General features: G+C 42.7%; 1 protein-coding gene across 3 annotated transcripts in view; it reads right to left on the minus strand.

Annotated features, from left to right (window-relative positions):
• Positions 1-3,173: 3,173 nt before the first annotated feature.
• The window catches only part of GAB3 (GRB2 associated binding protein 3), a 92,883-nt gene continuing 76,467 nt past the window's right edge, over positions 3,174-19,589 (minus strand). For 2 of the 3 annotated variants that reach the window (XM_044764182.2, XM_044764180.2), the window contains exons 9-10: positions 13,244-13,360; positions 3,174-11,907 (exon numbers count right to left, since the gene is read on the minus strand). In XM_044764182.2, coding sequence (XP_044620117.2) covers positions 11,791-11,907; positions 13,244-13,360 — 234 coding nt within the window. In that variant the 3' untranslated portion in view covers positions 3,174-11,790. Of the gene's footprint in view, positions 11,908-13,243; positions 13,407-19,589 lie in introns of those variants that run through there. The other variant, XM_044764184.2, reaches the window with a different exon arrangement.

Raw genomic sequence — 19,589 nt, forward strand, 5'->3', positions numbered from 1 at the left:
AGGTCCTTATTCCAAGCACTTTACTTACATTCACTCCAATTACTTCTCATGGCAATCCTGCCAGGTAGGTACTCTTACCATCTCCAGTCCCCAGACCATGAAGCCTAGGTCCCGAGCTGGCACATTATTGGCCAAAGGTCACATAGCTATCGAACGGAGGGGCTACGACTGAATCCCCACAGTCTGGCTCCACAGCCCACGCTCTTAGCCACTCTGCTGCGTGGTGGGCCACCCCCGATTCTTCTTCCAGCACCCTAACTTGCGCTGGGTGGACAGTGAGGTCATGGGGCCAGAGGGCAATGGCAGAGGATGCTCTTATCCTATTTCAGTTTTTATTTAGGAAATGTGCTGAGGGACCTTAGTGAGACAAGCATAAAGCTCCACCTCCAAAACTGGAAGGATGAGTGTCACCTTGCTGATGCCAGGAGAAGGCTGGGATTGACACAATCTTATTTTCTTAGAGTCTGGGGCACCTTTCAGACATTCCAGCACAACTAGCCAGACTCGAGATTCTGAGCAAGTGGCAATGTGTCTCGAGGCGGCAATGGAACAGATTAACAAAAAGATTAGAAGCGATCTAGAGGAAAACAACAGTTCTTAGTTTGAACGGTCTCCACGAAGTTCAAGCTTTTATTTTGAGCAGGTGATGAGCTATCACATTGAGTGCTCCCAACGGTCACCTCTTGCTGCCCTACACGCCTGAAACCACAGGAACAGGGCAGAAAGAGAAATGCAGAGCACTCCAGATCTGCAGTGCCCAGGAGAAGGACAGAATTCGTTCAGGACAGGAGAGGGCGAGCCAGGAGGAGTAGGGAACACTGGTACAGGGTACAGGCCACTTGGAACCTGCCTAACACTGTTCAACAGCTGCTTACCGCCCAAGATTCCTCACATGTGCATGTGCGTACATATACATGCTTACTTTCGTTGGTTTTTTCATTTTAAAACTGACAAGTCCTCGCCATAAAAATATTCCGTGATACACAAGCATAAAAGGTGGAAATTGTAATTCACAGACATCCCCTTTCCCCAGTCTTTTCCTGTGGTGGGCAGAATTTGAAGATGTCCGCACAGATTCCCATCCCTGTTGTGTCTGCCCTATATAATCTCCTCCCCTCGAGGGCACAAGGGAGCTGTGAACATGATGGCACTAGCAACCTGCGTCAGGTGTGCTGGATGCCCTCTCCAGCCCCACTGATTTGAGTGTTGAGAGATGTTAGGTGGGCAATTTAAAATGCCACAGTGCTCTCCTACCACAAATCAGCCCCTTCTTTCTTTGCCAAGCTTTTCCCTAAAGGTATGTTTTCGACTAGATTCCAGAGTTCTGTAAACGTCGGTTCTGACAGTTTTGGGCAGCTCGTTAGCTGCTTTTGTGGAAGAATGGAGCCCTGGAGATCCTCATTTGCCCTTTGTTGATGTCACCCAGAACATCCGTGCATTATATTTTAACTGTAAATATCCAAGCCCTCAGAAATGAACAGAACCTAAAAGAACCACAATGGAAGAACGAGGAGGAGAAGCAGATTGGATGGTGTTGTAAAAGAGCTGAATCCTCTTCTGTTCATCAATAATTAATCTCTAAAAAAGAAGAGTCAAGAAAGGAAGGAAAAAGGAGAAAGCACCGAAAAAGAGAGAGAGTGAGGGATGGGGAGAAGGAGGAAGAAAGGCAGGAAGGAAGGAAGAAGGGAAGGAAGAGAAACAGAAAGAAAGAAAAAAGGCAGAAGAAAAAAAGAAAGAAAAGGAAGGAAGAAAGGGAGGAAAGAAGGAAGGAGGGGAGGGAGGAGGGGAAGGCGGGAGGAAGGGAGGGAGGGAGGGAGGGGAGAAGGTGAAACTGAGAATGAAGAAGTTAAAAAACTCTTCCCCAGAGCAAAAAACTCTGAGATAAGCTTTGCTAACTGCAGCTGTGCATATTCAGCATAATCAACTGTTGTTCAAAACTAACCAGGTCTTTCTGTCACTCTTTAGTATGTGACTGAGCTGTGTTTCCCAGGAAGTCAAGGTCCAGACATCAAGAGTCAGCCTCACAAGGCCAAACGCAGGCTGAAGATGAAAACTAACCAGAAAAGTCCAGAAGGTCAAGGAAAAAGAATTTCAGTCTTCAAGGCCAAACGCAGGCTGGTGGGAAGACGCCACCCAGCATGGCCACATGCTGTCCCTCCCCTATCTAAAACCCCAGATAGAAACCGCTACCTTTTTCCCTTCAAGGAGGTGGATCTGTGTTTTAATTCCCATCTTCTTGTCTGGCAGCCTTTTGATAATAAACCTCTTTCTTTACCACAAGCCTGGCATTTCCAGGTTTTGGCCCTCCTGTGTGGTGGTTAAAGAAACCTGTGTTTGTGTTTAGTAACGGAGGGAGGGAGGAAAGAAAGAAAGGAGAAAGGACGAAAGAAAGAAAGAAAAAAGTAAGGAAGGAAGGAAAGAAAGAATGAAGAGAGGAAGCAAGGGAGGAAGGAAAGGAAGAAAGAATGAGAGAGAGAGAGAGAGAAAGTAAGGACGGAAGAGAGAGAGAGAAAGAGACCCTCACTGTAGCCACTAGAGCTGCTGCATGCTGTCAGGTGAGATCTTCATCATCATCAGGACCACTGCCACAGCCCCGTCAACAGCATCTCTCTCCCTCCAATCCACAACATCAGAGCTGTCCAAGTTCTGCAGTGGCGGACTATGTCCAGGCATACTGAGTGACAGGGACTGGACCTACCGTCCCACTTGAAACACCCCAAAAGACAGACAACAGATCTGAACTACAGGTTTGGAGACACTGGCTATCAGGCAGGGAAGGACAGTGGTCTCTTGGAGCTGGGGACAAATGGGTAAGCCCTGCAGTTGCCCCAGCTGACTGACTGGAGAGGGCGTTTCCTGATGGGGCCCAACGGACACCCTGAGTTTAGGAGATGGAACTGAAACTCTGAGCACCTAGAGTTGGCAGGGACAGGGGACCAGAGAGAAGAGAGCTGCAGAGGGAGAGAACCCTGCATATCCGCAGGGGGTCCTGCTGAAGCAATCTGCAGACCACCGATCAGCACAAGTGTGTGAGGAAACTACTGGAGGGAGGCCGTGAAAGGACCCCTCCCTTCCCCCAAAGGATGAAAGGTTAACTATGCCCAGCCCTACAGCAGGACAGGGACTAGTTGCTGCCCACCCCCCACTGGCCAAAATGGCAAACCTCATAATTCAGGCGGCCTCGGGCAGGGTGCTCAGAAGGGTCTCGCCTCAGGGTCATGGAAAAGAATGACTCTGACACTGAAAGCTGCTCTGGTGTCACGCAGCAAATCTTCAAAGCAAGACTCAAAAGGATCCGACTGTTTCCGAGGCACTTAACACACCCCAGAGCAGAGCTCAGGAAGATGTTGAGGAATACAAAGGTAGCCAGCACACAAGGGAAAATCATAATGCCTGGCATCCAATCGAAAATTACCAGGCATGCAGAGCAGCGGGAAAATCCAACTCATAATGAGGAGAGAAATCAAGCAATACGAGGCATCCAGATTGGAAAGAAGAAAAACTGCCTTTATTTGTGGACATGATCACCTATGTAGAAAATCTGATGGATTCTACAAAGGAGCTACCAGAATAAGTGAGTTTAGCAAGGCTGCAGGCTACGACATGTTTCAGTGGGAGCTGCCGCAAGAGCAGATGCAAATTAAACATAAGAGGCTTAATTCTCCCTGTGGAAAATAAGGGGAGAGGCCCCCCTCCTCCCTTTTCTTAAAGCATTTACTTTAGAAAATTTGTAATTTCATTCTCTGTCTCTTTGAAAGTATGTAAGTATTTTTAAGGGCTAAAAAAATGCCTCTTGCCAGCTTTATGACCCAGGAATGTCTTTTTCAAGGATGTAAGAAACATCTCTTTGGAACATAAACATCGAGCAAGATGGAGCCCCTATCTCCTGGTTTCCATGGGAAGTAGAAGCCTAACTTCAGTGGGCACCTGGCTCCAAGTTGCAAAACCAGCTCCTGTTGTAAGAATATGAGTTCATTTTTCCCTCGGATAAAGCCAAGTGTATTAGTCTGCTCAAACTGCCACAACAAAATACTGCACACTGAGCGGCTTAGACAACATAAATTTATTTTCTCACAATTCTGGAAACTAGAAGTCCACAGTCAAGGTGCCAGCAAATTTGGCTTCTGGTGAGGACTCTCTTCCTGGCTTAATAGACAGCTGCCTTCTCCTGTGTCCTCATGTGGCCTTTCCTCAGTGCACATACGGGGAGAGCAAGAGAGAGAGCTCGACCTAGATTGAAATCCAGCCTCTGCCACTTCCTGGCTGAGTGGCCTTGAGAAAGTTACTTAGCCTCTCTGAGCCTCAATTCCTCACCTACAAAAGGTGTAATAATAGCACCTAGCTTGCTGGGTTGTTGTGAGAATTATATACAAGAATGTAAAAGTGCATAGCATAATGCCTGCACACAGATTTCAATTACCTTTTCCCAACATTACACAACACTGCCTCCTCCCCCCATCCGCAGACACTTCACCAACTGTCCCAGCACTTTTCTTCCCTGATCTGAAATATGGTCAGTAAAGCACAAAATTTTTATTTTAGTGTTTCTGGATTCTGCTCTGCTCATGCAAACTGAGGTTTCTCTTTCTAATGTGGCAGGAAAACAGATCCAGCAGTGACAGGGATGTGGGGAAAACAGCATGCTGGTGGGGGTGTGCATGTTTTCTGGAGAGCAAGTTTGTATTGTAGATCTACCTCTTGGAATCTATCTTAAGAAAACAACCATTCATGCAGAGACTTATACACAAGAATCCCACTGAAACAGCTTGTATCATAGGGAAAAAACTGACAACCATTTAAGTGCTGAACAATTACATTATGATGCATCTTTCATGCATCCGTTCAATAAGATGTTTTTGAAGAATTTTTAGACAGAGGTAAAGCCCAGATGTTAGATGAAAAACTTTCAGGAGAAAACTTAATGCTAAACTTGAAAAACCTTCCTCGTTTTTATGACTGCTATACATTGAATGTATACCTACAACTCAAAAACTACAAAAGTATTCCAAAATGCTGACGACAGTTAATGCTGAATGACAGGACCCAAGTAATTTTCACTTTCTCCCATCTCCTAAATTGTCTTCAATTGCCTTGTACTACCTGACAATCTGCGGCCCAGAACCTCCCCCACAAGCTGAGGACAGAGGTAAGAAAATTTGGGGGGCACAGTGCTGGGGTCGCTTCTCCCTCTATGCCCACTCTCAGCCACCCTTGGTGACCTCACCAAGACTTGGGGCTCGAAGCCATGTCTTGGCTCACAAGTTCTTATCTCCATCCCATTTACACACTCCACACTCTCATATCCAGTTGCCTACTTGTAATTTCTACTTAGCTCTAGAATGATCCTTGGGTACAACCTTCCCAAGTCCAATCCAATCTACCTTGGCACCATCCCTCCTACTCATCCTAGGAGGGCTCTGAGCTTCTTCAAAGGCTTTCTCACTTTCCAAGGGAGGCCTGAGATAGTTCTAAAAAACTCTTGGTCTCTGACCCCCGACCCCCATAACACTTTTCCACCCACAGTTTTTCCAAACTTCATTTGTGGTGATTGACTCCATCCTCTCAGTTGCTTAGTGAAAAACCCTGGAGTCATCCTTAACTGCTCTTTTCCTCTCCTGGAACATATCCAATCCCCCAGCAGATTCTGTCATTCTGTCTAAACTAGCCAGAATCTGACTACATCCACCTTGGTCTGAGCTACTCATCTCTCCTGCCTGTCTGTGTGCCATAATCTACTACCTGGTCTCCCTGATTCTAATCTTAATCCTTTTATAGTCTATTCTCAACATAGAAGCTATGATGATCCTTCCTTTCAAAATGTAAGTCAGATCACCTGTCTCTCCTGCTCAATTTCTTTCACTGGCTCCATTTTCACTCACAACATAAGCCAAAGGTCTGTACATTGGCCTACAAGATCCCACGCTATAATCTGTGAATCACCCATTACCTCTCTACCTCCTCTGCTCTGTTCTCTCTTGCTTATTCCATGCCAACCACACTGGCCTCTTGGCTGCACCCTCAACATTCCAGGTTTCCTGCTGAATTAGGGCTTTTGCAGTCTGTTCTCCCTGCCTTGAATGCTCTCAAATATAGCTCATGGGCAGTCACTGGGGGAAAGGCTCGTGCCTGCTACATGGGACAGTGTCTGGGGTGGCTAAACTGAGTGCTGGAGGAATCTGCTTCCAAGAGGTCTTACTCACACAGCTGACAATTTTGTGCCAGCTGCCAGCTGGGAACTCAGCAGAATCTAGGTCTAAGGGCCTTGGTTCTTTTCCACGTGGCCTATGCTTCCTCACAGCATGATGGCTGGGTTCCAAGGGTGTGTATCCTGAGAGAGAGCCAAGCAGAAGTTGTATCACCCAGCCCCAGATGTCACAATGTCCCCTCTGCTGTGCTCTACTGGTCAAGGCAGTCACTGCCAAGTCCTACCCAGGTTCTAGAGAAGGAGAGGTAGACTGCACCTCTTAATAGAGAGTGGCTAGATTCTGGAAGAGCAAGTGGGACAGGAGATATCCTTGTGAGGATTTTTCGAGAATGCAACGTACTACAATTGGGTTTGCCACAGGCTGAGACCAGGATAGTGGGGAAGGCAGGACAGGGAAGGGGAAGAATCCAAGCAAGGGGGCAATCTCAGAGCAAAGAAAGATTCTGCCAGAAACCACAGGGTAACTCTGGAGTGTAATTTCTACTTAGACTTTGTACCAACCTGAGGTAAAGGAGCTGGGATTTCAGAATGCTGTCCCCCTCAGAGGGGAGGACAGGGAGAGTCCATTCTGAGACCCTTCCAACTCTCTGTTGTTGCAGGTAAAACAGCTCTAGTAACTGTCTGAGGGGCTCGCCTCTGAGGGAGAGTCCAAGGTGTGGGCACAAAGCACATTAAAGCCAGAAAGAGGCACAACAAAAAGTGAAATGGGTCCTAGAGGATTTGGGCAGAGCACCAACAGTGCCCACTACATTCTGCCAGAACACGAGCTCTTCAGAAAGGGGTCTGTGTTTCACTCACTCGTGTATCCAAAGCTCCTACATGAGTACATGTTACATAGCAGGTGATCACTAAACATGTGTTGAATTAAATGGAATTATCAAAAGAAATAAATATTTCCTTTATTGCTTCTGTCTTTTGTGCCTTGCTGCTGAAGGTCTTCCACACTCAAGATAATAAAAAGTTTTCCTGTAGTTTCCTCTAATATGTTTTATGGTTGTGTTTCTTACATTAACTTTTTAACTCCCCTGGAGTCATTTATTTTTCTTCATGCTAACTGGTTTGTTGAGGTATAATTTATATTCAGCAAAGTTTACAAACACTAAATTTATGCATCGATAAATTTTTACATATGTATACACTCATATAACCACCAGCCAGATTAAGATACAGAACATTCCCAACAGTCTAGAAAGCTCTGTTGTGCCCTTTCCAATCAATAATAATCTCCCCAATAGAGGTAACCACTATTCTGTCTTCTATCACCATAGAGTATGAAAATGAATTAAAAGTCTCAAATTGAAGAACAAAAAAGTTGAAATAATTTAAAATTTCAAGACAGACATAAAACAATTAGGTTGTGTTCTTTTACACGAAGGCAAACAAAGGCTAAAACTCATTAAAATATGGGTTTTGACCATGAAACAGAGAGCCAAACAGCAGTGGTAGACAGAAGCAAATGACCTGATAAAGCAGAGGGAACAGGTCAAATCGATTGCTCTGCCTTCCCCATTGAGGTCCACCTGGAATCAATGTTTGTGTGTGGCGGCAGAGTGGGGTCAAGGTTCACTACTGTCCATGTGGATCTCTATCCAGTGACCGGGCACCCTTGACTGGAAAGGTTGTCAGGTTCCCAAGGTCCTCCAGTGCTCCCTCTGTCATAAATGAACTGCCTGTGTAGGTGGGGGTCTGCGTCTCAGCTCTGCTTTTTCTCCCATTGGGCCCCCTGTTCCAGCCTGCACCAATGCCACACTGTCTTAGTTGCAAAAAATAAAAACTAAATTTATAAAACAAATGGCACAATTAAAGTAAGGAAGTGATAACAATAAATGCAATTTAAGATCAAGGGAAATAAAGGAGAAGTAGGAAGCTGGAAACTTAGGGAGGTGTCTGGTGAAGGGGCAGGAGTATAAGAGGCCTGGGGTTCAAGGTCTCTGTAGGTTAGCTTCTCAGGTCAGTCCTTGGGCCAACCTGCTCATCTTTGGGTCAGGGGCTTAGTCTGGACTGGGAGAGGCAGGCTGGGGTCTGTTGCTTTCTAATGTCAGTAATGACAAAGGTCATGTATACATGGTATCAGGGAGGGCCGTTGATACCACTGTCAATTACTGAAGCTAGGTTTTGACCAAGAAAAAAGATGTCAAGATGTGGTTTTGCTGAGAAGAAGCTGCACTCATTACAGCCACCAGCTCAACTGTTTGCAGTGAAATAACACGTGTGTAGGTCATCCCATGTAAGTAACGTTAAGTTTGTTGTACTTGAAAATGGCAATGAAGTCCATTTTCACATATTCAGCTTTCAAAATGTATTCTATATTTATATTGGATGTCATCACTTAAAACAAATAAGAGAGAACTTAAGTCATGACTCCTCCTTATAAGACTTTTATTAATGCCAGAAGTGAAATAGTAAAAACACAGTGAATTTTTAAAAACCAGCATGATTGTGGGTACAAAGATGGTATGGAAGGGGACTGAGTGAGCCTGAGGGGAGAAAGCCAGGCCTGAAGGGAGCCTTTAGTCTTGATTGGGACCTAAAGGCCATGCTTCAGCTGATCTTTTTTCCACAGTGAAATGGCCTGGACACTGACCTCCACAGGATCACTCCATGATAGCCAGGCTGTTTGCTAGGCCTTAGGGCTCCTCCCTCCCCAAGGAAAGCTTAACTCCCAACATTCCTGGGATGGTGGCCTTATGGGCTTGCAGGCTTGAGACCCTTCCATCCCCTCTTCTGCACTACACAACACCTGATCTAGAAGAATTTCCTAACGAAACAAGATGGAAGCAAAGCAGAGAGGAACTAGAAAAAACAATGTGGGAGTAACTGCTGCATTGTCCTGTTAGGTTGATTCCCCAATCCTCTAGAAGATGCACCCTGCACAGTGTAAAGACATGCCATGTGCACTTGATTTGGAATATCTGGGATCATTTCTGTTAAAAAAAACAAAACCCTCAGACCCTGGTCAGAATCATAGCCCTCTGTCACACACGGATTATCTCCACCAGAAAACAAGATTTGGCCAGCATTGTTTTGACTTAATGGTGACTTTCTCAGGAGGATATGCTGCTGTCAGCTCAAAAACTGCCTGTACTTTGTATCACTGACTTATTACGCTTTTGTGTATCCATTAGCAGTTTTATCAAAGCAGGACATAATCGCATACACCCTGGAATTGAGAGTGAAGTCATCTTTTTTTAAAACCCCTAATTAATCACTTCCAAACAAGTAACACCACTCAAATGTGTATTGCTTCATGCAGTAAATATGTCCCTGGAAATGTTTTGTAGAAACAGATTTTTTCCTTTTGGTCAGTTGGATGACTCTTCACTAGTGACATATTTTCAGCTGTATTTACTTTTCCGATCTATCTTCAATCTGGTATGGTTCTTGACATTTGGACAAACAATTTTTCTGCACTGGCCTTTGGCAGTAATCAATGATCTAAACACAGGTGCTCTACACATAAGGAAGCTACCATCTATAGGAACTGGCAGTCTGCAGCCCTGGATTCTTGCCTGAAGCTCTGTGGCTCTTCACAAGTCCCATAGGGAAGAAGGCAGCTCTTTACAGGCTCTAGCTGGGGTGCAGTGATATGGGGCCAGCCGCGGCTGTGGGGAGCCTTTTCCTTGTTCTGTCCAGGCTCAGTAAGGACTCTTCACTCAGTTAACGCACTTGGCAGTTTTTCCTCACCTTGCTCCAGGAAAAAAATGATGTCTCCAGATCCTGCTTCTTTGAACATCAAAATTACTCCTCTCATGGTATGAAAAACTAAGACTTTGGCATTTACTTACCTTTGGGGCAGTCTGAAACCCTGAAACCCTGCAGCAAAGCCTAAAACTGCTTTGACTAACCCTGACTGTCATAGACCTGCCTGCCTATTTGATTCTTCCTTATATATAAGACACAGTGCCAGTCAGAATGGTAGACCAGTATCTGCTTAATTCTTAGTTGTTCAGATCTATCTTCCTGCTGCAGGTGCTCAGAAGGATAAGGAAGGGGCATTAAGTAAAATCACATGCCCAACTGAGTCTTTATTCTTCCCCAGTGCCCGATAAAGGACCTAGTCATCACTAAAGCAGAAGAGAAAAATTAGCGAGGAAACCTGAGACCAGAACTCATTGTTTTTCTGTTTGTTTTTCTGGTCGTAATTCTTTATCAGTCAAAAGCTTGGGTCCAGCATAGGATATTCAGGGAAGATTTGTGCCTTCCCCAAGGTGGCAAAAATTCTTCTGCAAACAGTAGCTAGCTGGCAGGAAACACATTGCAAAGGGACCACATGCTCCAAGAATGGATTTTACACTGATCGTCAGGAAGTATTTCTAATGGTAACTACTGATTATGTTAGAGTTCCCTGTTTGGACACCATACAAAGGAACCCTGGCTTGACACATATACCTTTCAAGTATAAAAACACCTGCTCAAAATCCTATGAAATGGAGAGGAGATGATGGCTCATCTTGCATCTGCACATGTTTCCTACGTGTCTTCAAGGTTGACCAAACTTATGGATTTCATCACAATCCTCAGACGCAGTGTGAGACAGTGCAATGAGCCTGCAATAGGCAGCCTGGCCAACTCTATTCTAAGCCTGACTCTGTGTCTCAGCTCTATGAGTAATCTTGGGCAAAGTGTTCCCTCCTCTGCTTCTCAATTTTCTTTTTTTCAAAGTGGGAACAACAATCTTTGCCAAGCCTAGCTTCCGAAGTCTTTTAGGGAAAGAGATGAGAAGATGCATGTGAAAGCATTCTGGGAAAAGGCCAACAGCAACGGAACACTCAGCCACAGGTAGCAGCTTAACCAGGACATCCTTAAAGCCACCAGTATCATCTGATAAGCTCATCCTGGAGCCCAGGATTCAGTGCTCTTTTCACTTGAATTATCTTTCTTTGGGGATAGAAATGATTTGTCTGCTGGAGTTTTTGGAGTAAGAAGCATAGATTCTGCCACCGTTGCTGGGCTTGATTTCCTCAGCCATGTTTTTAGGACAAGATGGTCTCCAGGTGCCTCTCTCCTGGGATAATTTATGATTCCAAAGGAAACACAGGAGAGAAGTCAGAATTTCAGGTACTGGAGTCAAATGATCCTATCCTGTCCGTAGCAATACTGACTCCAATCTACACTCCAAACACTTCACTGGAGAGATTTTTAACCAAGCTCTGGGAAAAATATTCGCCCAAGTGTTGTTTTTGTTGTTCCAACTCTGCCTGAATGAATGGGGTTTTCTACATCTCAGTCTGCAGCTGTGGAATCCTCCATGTCTGCCTCTTGTGACTGTGGAGCCAACTCCAAGCATCCATGAGGCTCTGGGCATGAACAAGTGTGGACAGAGAAGGAAACTGTTGTGACAGGCAGGGGCAGCAGCAGGGGCTGGACTTCCTCAGAGCCTCCTCTGGGAGGAGATTGCTTCCTTCTTCTCTCTGTTCAATGTGTACAAATAGATCCTCTGTCCCAAAGATTCTTGCTAAGCCCATGGAAATTACACATTCTCTCTGCATCTTGACTGGCATTGACCACTGGTGCAATTCTGGCAAAAAAACCTGAAAGCGAGCCCCATGCTTCCCTGTCTCACACACAGCCCAAGCTCACATGTCTCACGCTTTAGATTGTCTCTCATCCGTCCACTCCTGCTTTGTGCTCTGGAGAGCTTGTGTCTTCTGCTCATCCACTTGGACATAGTCTACTCTTTGTTCTTCTGAAAGGAGAAGTTTCTGAAGGGAGACAACAAAAAGGATTTCATTACACTGAATTAAAAAATTCAGAAAAATGTCAGCCCTTCTGTGGTAGATTACAGCGTTGTTAAAGATTTGCTGCCCCTTCCTCCCGGGTAATTCCCTGCAGAAGCGTTATTATACTTTTTATGTATGTGTATAAATATCTCTTTGTCTCTGCTTCCTTCAACTTTGCTCTAACCATTTGACTTGCTTCGACTGATATAATGTGAGTGGCTAAGTGACATGTGCCAATCTGAAAGAGAAAAAAGGCATCCTGTCATTCTGCAATCTCTCCTTTTCCTCTGCCAGGAGACCAGCATGCTCCTCCCACCTGGGCCCTGGATTAAAGATGACTTGGAATGCCAAGGCCCTAGCCTGCCATGGACTGTCCCATGAGCAACAACTGAAAAACGCTTTGCCATTGCAAACCACTGAGACTTGCGGGTTGTTTGTCTTGGCTGCATAGTCTACCAAAATTGATTAATGCACCTTTTGTACTTGTCAGTTTCACCTGACCAGCTTTTCTGGTGTATCAGTTCAGGTTTTTGGAATGAAATTAAAGGTAAAGGAGAAATGGGAGTTCATTCAGCAAAAAGGAAAGGAAGACTTCCAGGCTTTTTTTCTGCATACAAACAATGGAATCATACTATATCTCCTGTTTGGCAAGCGGCTTTTCTCATCAAACACTACATTGTTAGGCACAGTTTAGATTATTACCATCCCTTATTCAAAAATATTTAGCTGTTGTCCACTACTTACTATTCACTTATTCCACGGCTTACACTCTGCAGTGAGTGACACTAGTTAATGGCTAGGTCCGCTTACATGTATTAATCGTTTAATCCTCACAACAGGTCTCATTGTAGCTGTTATTAATTCTGATCCCCACTTTACAGATGAGACTACTACCCAAAGGAGTCAAAACTGCCCATACTGGCAACTGAGGCCCTTTACTGAGGGCTCCTGTCACCACTTCCCAGAGTCTAGCCAAACTAGGCTGTTGCCTCTTCCCTAAGCAGGCCCTTCCTCTAACTAGAGTGCCCTTTACCCCACCCGCATCTCTGCCGGAGAAATTTGTCTATAAACTTTATGGTCCAAGTTTTGAAGAGCATGAACACTACATACATTCTTACATATACACCCAAAGAACATACCCCAGAGGAAATATGCCAAGATTTCTGGGAGGCAGAATTAGGGCTTATTTTAATATTCTTCAGTGTACATGTCTGTATGTTTAAGACTTTCCAACGAGAACACGCATGGTTGAATCATCAGAAAAATCTAAACAGAAATACAATATCATTGGAATTCTCAGACACAAAGTCCTTCCTACCTGTTGTACAGGGGCTGGTGATGCTGAATTGAAGTCCAGGGCTAAATAATCCAGGCTGAATTTCTTCATGCACGTCAGAGCACCACTGCTCAGGGAGTTGGCTGTTCTGTGCTCCTGCTAGAAACCAACATCACAGGACTCAGGTTCACAATGTCTGGCCGAGCTGCCCAAGGGAAGAGGGGAGAGTCGTGTCTCCACTTGAGCAGCTGGTGTCAGATCCTAACAAAGTGACCTGAAGAGACCTGTGCAGATCAGCCTACAAGTCTTAGTGAGAGCTGTCATCTGAAATACAATAGAGCCAATCCGGACTTCACATGAAGCTATACCTTTCTTCACCATGGAAACAGTTGGCCAAAATCTCCCCCAAGAATTCGTTTTATGGATTTGACAGGCCTGTGATACCTTAGAGATTAAATCCTGAGAAGATCAACTTTGTGTTTACCACTCCTTTTCTTTTTAAATATGGTTTTATGAGTGTGTAAGTATCCTTAAATCACATATTGTTTAGTTTTGCCTGTTTTGAACTTTTACCAATAGAACCATATTGTATGTACTTTTTGTGACTTCAGTTTTTGCTCCATATTACGTACTTCACATTCACCCATGTTGATGCACTAGCCCTATTTCATTAATTTTCACTGGAATACATTATTCTATTGCATGATGCATTTAACTGTTCCATCACCAACGGACATTTGAGTTGCTTCCAGTTTGGAGGCTCTTATAAGCAGTTCTGCCATGAGCATTTGTGCACCTGTAGGAGAATTTCTAGGGTGTGCACCTGGGAATAGAATTCCTGGGTTATAGGATGTGTGCACCTTCAGCTTTACTATCACCAAACTATTTTCTAAAGAGGCTGTGGTTGAACCAACCTACATGGGTACCAGCAGTGTACACGAACTCTTAGTGCTCCTTCTCCTGGCCAATACTTGGTATTGTCAGACTTTTTAATGTTTTTCCGACCTTATATGGGGAAAATGGTATTTTAGTGTGGTTTGATTTCCCATGCCCTTGATTATTACTTAATTTGCCACCTTTCATATGTTTGAGTCATTTTTTTTTTTTTTTTGCCTTCTGTGAATCATCTGTTTAGATTTGGTTTTATTTTGCTAACTGTTATATTGAAGTACTTGTATTTTTCTGATTTTTCTCAGTACTTCCTCATACTTCATGGAGAGTAATAATTTGTTGGTTACGTGCATTGCAAATAGCCCATCACAGTCATAATTTGTCTCCTCATATTTTCTCCTAAAATTATAAAGTTTTTGCCCTTCACACTTAAGTAATAATCTAGCGTGAACTGATTTTAACATATGGTGGTGAAATAGGAAGACAATTCATTTCTTTCTTTGTTTTTACCCCACATGGACAACCATCCTTTCCCCAGTAATGCATCCTCTATTCATACAGCAAGTTTCCATATGTGAATAGATGTTGAGTTCTATCTAATACTTTTTCTGCATCTAATGAGATAATCACATCATTTCTTCCATTACTATATTAATGTGCTTGATTGACTTAATAGATTCTTTTAATTTATGGTTATAATAGCTTATCTCTCAGAGACTATTGGTAATAATAGATTTTTTAAAAAACGTTTCTCCTTCTGGTATAGTTTTTGTTTCTTCCAATTTGTTTGTTTTGGTCTCTATCCTTCATACCAGAGCTTTCCTGAAATGTCTGATGAAATCATTGGCTGTCTGCTCATATTTAAGAGTGAAAGACCAAAAAGCTGATCCAAAGCTTTGAGGACATGGGTGGCACTTGTTAACTGTGGGGTTCACTGCAAGGTGATCCTGCTGGATGGTCTTCTTGGGGAGCCCCCAAAGTTGGGACCTAGGTCTTGCCTCTTGGGCTGCTCAAATGGCTCAGAAAACTATCTTCCAGTCGCCCAACTCAATTGTAAAGGCCTGGTTGTCAACATTCTGGAAAAGAAGGGCTGGGGAAATGGTTTGGGAATGGTTCTCATATCTGGTAAGCATATTTACTTAATCACCTTGTTTTTAGTATAGTATTCTGGTCAAATATGTCTAGTGTCCTCCCAGTGCAGAGACCCCTTGCTTTACTCTCTCCAGAGACTACATTTCAATTTTTCTGTGGAGTAGGAGATGAGAAGTCACAGTGGTCCACTTCCTTGGAGTGGGGGAAGGGATCTTGGGATTTCTCTACTGCTTACACAGACTTCTGACCACTACCCTTTCTTCTTTCCCTTCAGCCCTATTTTCAGAACTACATGCCATGGGCAATTCCTGAACCCTCTGGGTATTCTGCAGTATAACTCAAGTTGCTTTTTGCCTTCTCCCCAGTGTATTTAGGATTTCACTTTTTTGGGTCTGATAAGTCATTTACTATACATCTACCTGCTTTCCGGTTTCCAATGTTACTGTTATCATCTTCTTCAATTCTTCACGCCCTTGTGGGTTTATGCTTTTAACAAATCCCTTTACTGTGATTTTAGAGGATTTTTTCAGATAGAGGGAAAATGGAAGACTGTGGCCAATCTGCCATCTTTAGTGAGAAGTCCATGAACGGACTCTCAAATGTTAAACCCACTTTGCACAACTGGGATAAATACAACTTGTTCATGTATATTCTCAGCTTTATAGAGTGCTGGATTTATTTTTCTAAAATCTTCTTTAGGATTTCTTTTGTAACAGCTTTATTGAGATATAATTCCATACCATACAATTCTCCATTTGAAGTGCACAATTCAGTGGTGCTTTGTATATTCACATATTTGTATAATCATCGCCTCAATCAATTTAGAACATTTTCATCACCCTAAAAAGAAATCCTGCACCCCTCAGCCATTATTCCCCAGACCCACCATCTCCCCAAGCTGTAGGCAACCACCACCAATCTAATATCTGTATATATAGATTTGCCATTTTGGACACTTCATACAAATGGAATCATTCAATATGTTGTTGCCATATTGTGATTTATAAGAAATATATATTTGGTCATTCAGATGACCAAAATATATTCCTCATATACGTTTGATCTTCATCCACAGTTCCTGGCTCACAGCTCCCGAATCCCTTGGAATTTCCTAAGTGTTGAGAGTGACAAAGGTGTCTCTGGTTATATTAATAAGGTGACTTTTGGACCCCACCCAAGAATGGGGGCTGGTTGTCAGAAGAACCAACATTTGATTAGAAGGTTGGAACCCTCAGTTCCACCCCCTGACCTCTGTGAGGGGAGAGGGCCTGGAGTTCGAATCAATCACCAATGGCCAATGATTTAATCAATGACTATATAATGAAGCCTCCAAAAAAAACCCAAGAGGACAAGGCTCAGAGAGCTTCCAGATTGGTGAACACATGGAGGTGCTGAGAGAGTGGCACATCCAGAGAGGGCATGGAAGCTCCATGCCCTTTCCCCATACTTTGTCCTATGCATCTCTTCCATCTGGCTGTTCCTGAGTTATATCCTCTTATAATAAACTTGTGATTGAGTAAGTAATGTTTCTCTGAGTCCTGTGAGCCACTCTAGCAAATTAATCAAATCTGAGGAGGTCAGAAGCACAGGTAACAGCCTGGGCTTGCGATTGGCATCTGAAGTGGTGAGGAGGCAGTCTTGTAGGACTGAACCCTTAACTGTGGGATCTGATGCTATTTCCATGTAGATAGTGTCAGAATTGAGTTGGATTAAGTCGAATTCTGGAACACCCTTGCTGGTTTCTGAGAATTGCTTGGTGTTGTGTGGGAAGCCCCCATCCCCCCACACACAATGGAATTTGATACAGGAACCCAAAAGGGTGGTCTTTTGTGACTGACTTCTTTTACTCAGCATATTCTTTTCAAGGTTCATCCATGATGTTTCATGTATCAGTACTTGACTTCACTGTGTGGCTGTACCACATTTTATTTATCCATTCATCAGTTGCTGAACATTTTGGTTGTTCTCACTTATGGGCTATTATGAAAAATGCTACTGTGAATATTCTCATACGAGATTTGGTTGGATGTATTCTTCTTTAGGATTTTTTGACCTGCATGAATGAGTGAGATTGGTCTATAATTTCCACTTGTGTTATCGTTATTTATTTTGGTATCAAGCTATTTTAGCCTTATAAAATAAGCTGGGTAATATTTCCTCTTTTTCCATTCCCTGGGTGTGTTTTTATAAGATTGCAATGATCTCTTCCTTTTAGTAGAAAGTACCTGTAAAGTTGTTTGTGCTTCATGATCCTTTGTAATAAAAATTTCCTTACTGATTCAGTTTCTCTAATGGTTACATAACCATTCAGGTTTTCTATTTCTACTTGAGTCAGTTTTTTATATTGTTTTTCTGAGAATTTATCTATTTTCACCAAAGTTTTCAAATTCACTGGTATGAAGTTGTTCATAATAATCGCTTATATCATTAATCTCTGATGTATTTGCAATTTGATTGGTTATGCTCAATTTTAGTCTATTGAAAGAGTCAATTAGGTTGGTGTTGAGCCTCTCTAAGAATTTTGTTGGGACTGGCCTGGTGGTGTAGTGGTTAAGTTTGTGTGCTCTGTTTTGGCAGCCGGGTTTCGCCCGTTAGGATCATAGGCATGGACCTCACTGCTCATCAAGTCATGCTGTGGCGGCATTCCACATAGAAGAACTGGAAGGACTTACAACTATGTACTGGGGTTTTGGGGAGAAAAAAAGCACATCTTTTAAAAAAATGAATTTTGTTGTCTATTTTGTTCATTTCTGTTCTCGCCTTTATTCATTTTTCCTTCATGGGGTTTTTCAACTTATTATTATGAAAATCTTCTAACAATCGGCCAAACTGAAGAAAATATACTGTGAACACCCAAATACCCACCATCTACATTCTACCACTAACATTTGACTACACTAAACTGCCTGTGAGTTTTTGGACTATCTGAGGATTGGTATCTTTCATGAATTGTGAGAAACTTTGCCATTATCTCTTTACATATTGCTTCACTCCTTTTTTTTTCTATTATCTTCTTCTGCAACTCTGACTAGACAAATGTTTGGCCTTCACATACTATCTTCCATGTCTCAACTTTCTTTCTCTATGTTTTTATCTCCTTGTCCTGATTTATTAGTAACTTCTTTTTCTTTTTAAATATTTTTTTATTTTTTTCCTTTTTCTCCCCAAAGCCCCCCAGTACATAGTTGCATATTCTTCGTTGTGGGTCCTTCTAGTTGTGGCATGTGGGATGCTGCCTCAGTGTGGTTTGATGAGCAGTGCCATGTCCGCGCCCAGGATTCAAACCAACGAAACACTGGGCCGCCTGCAGCGGAGCGCACGAACTTAACCACTTGGCCACGGGGCCAGCCCCCATTAGTAACTTCTTCACAACTATCTTCCGTTTTACTAAATGACTCTCTGAGTTTAGTCTGTTTAACTCAACCATTGAGTTTCTAATTTCATCCTTATTTTTATGTCTAGAAGTTCTAAATGGTCTTTTCTAATGCACCTGGTCATCTTTTAATAGTATCTTGTTACTCAGTCCAACTTTCAACTCATCATCTTATTTCTTTAAATATATCAAACAATTATTTTACATTCAAAATCCAATCTTTCCAATAATGGCTTATTTCTATATTGGATTCTTGTTTGTAATTCCTATTGATTCTCAGGTTTTGTAATTTCTCAACATTTTTGGCCCCAGGGATTCTCCTTCCTTTCTTGTCGGTTGAGTTTTGTATTTTAAAAATATATTCTTTACCATTTTAAGATATTTTATATGGGAGTGTGTGGTTTTCACAGTACCTTGCCTACAGAAGTGTCCCATCAAAATTTTAAAAAATAGAACAAATGTAGCTCCACTTCTAGTAGGGTTGGATTAAGTAATTTTGACCACTTTCCCACAGAGAATAATATTTATTTTTTTATTTTTATGGTAGAATTTGATGAATTGTTTCCAAAATTTATATGAGACTAGAAAGGACCAAAAATAGCCAAAGAAACTTTCAGTAAGAGAAATAAAGCAGGATGACTCACTTTCCTAGATATCAAGACTTATCAAACTATAGTAACTTGTGTAGTGTGGTATTGTCCAAAGGTAGACATGTAGACAAATGGAACAGAATTGAGAGTTCATAAAAAGACCCATCACATATGGATACTTGATTTATGGCAAATTTGGCATTGCAAAATAATGGCAAATGATAGTAATTTTAAATAAAAGGGGCCAGATTGATTAGAGAAGCATGGGGGAGCAAATGAAACTTGACTCTCACCTCAAATAATACAGAAAAATTAATTCCAGGTGCATGGTAGGCCAAAATGTGAAAGGTAAAAGTATAAGCCTTCTGGGAAATAACCAAAATTCACCCAAGATTACACAGATCGTGTTACATAGCTACTAAAGAAATTGAATTCACCCAAA

This window comes from Equus asinus, chromosome X (genome assembly GCF_041296235.1).
Source record: "Equus asinus isolate D_3611 breed Donkey chromosome X, EquAss-T2T_v2, whole genome shotgun sequence".
Classification (NCBI taxonomy): Eukaryota; Metazoa; Chordata; class Mammalia; order Perissodactyla; family Equidae; genus Equus; species Equus asinus.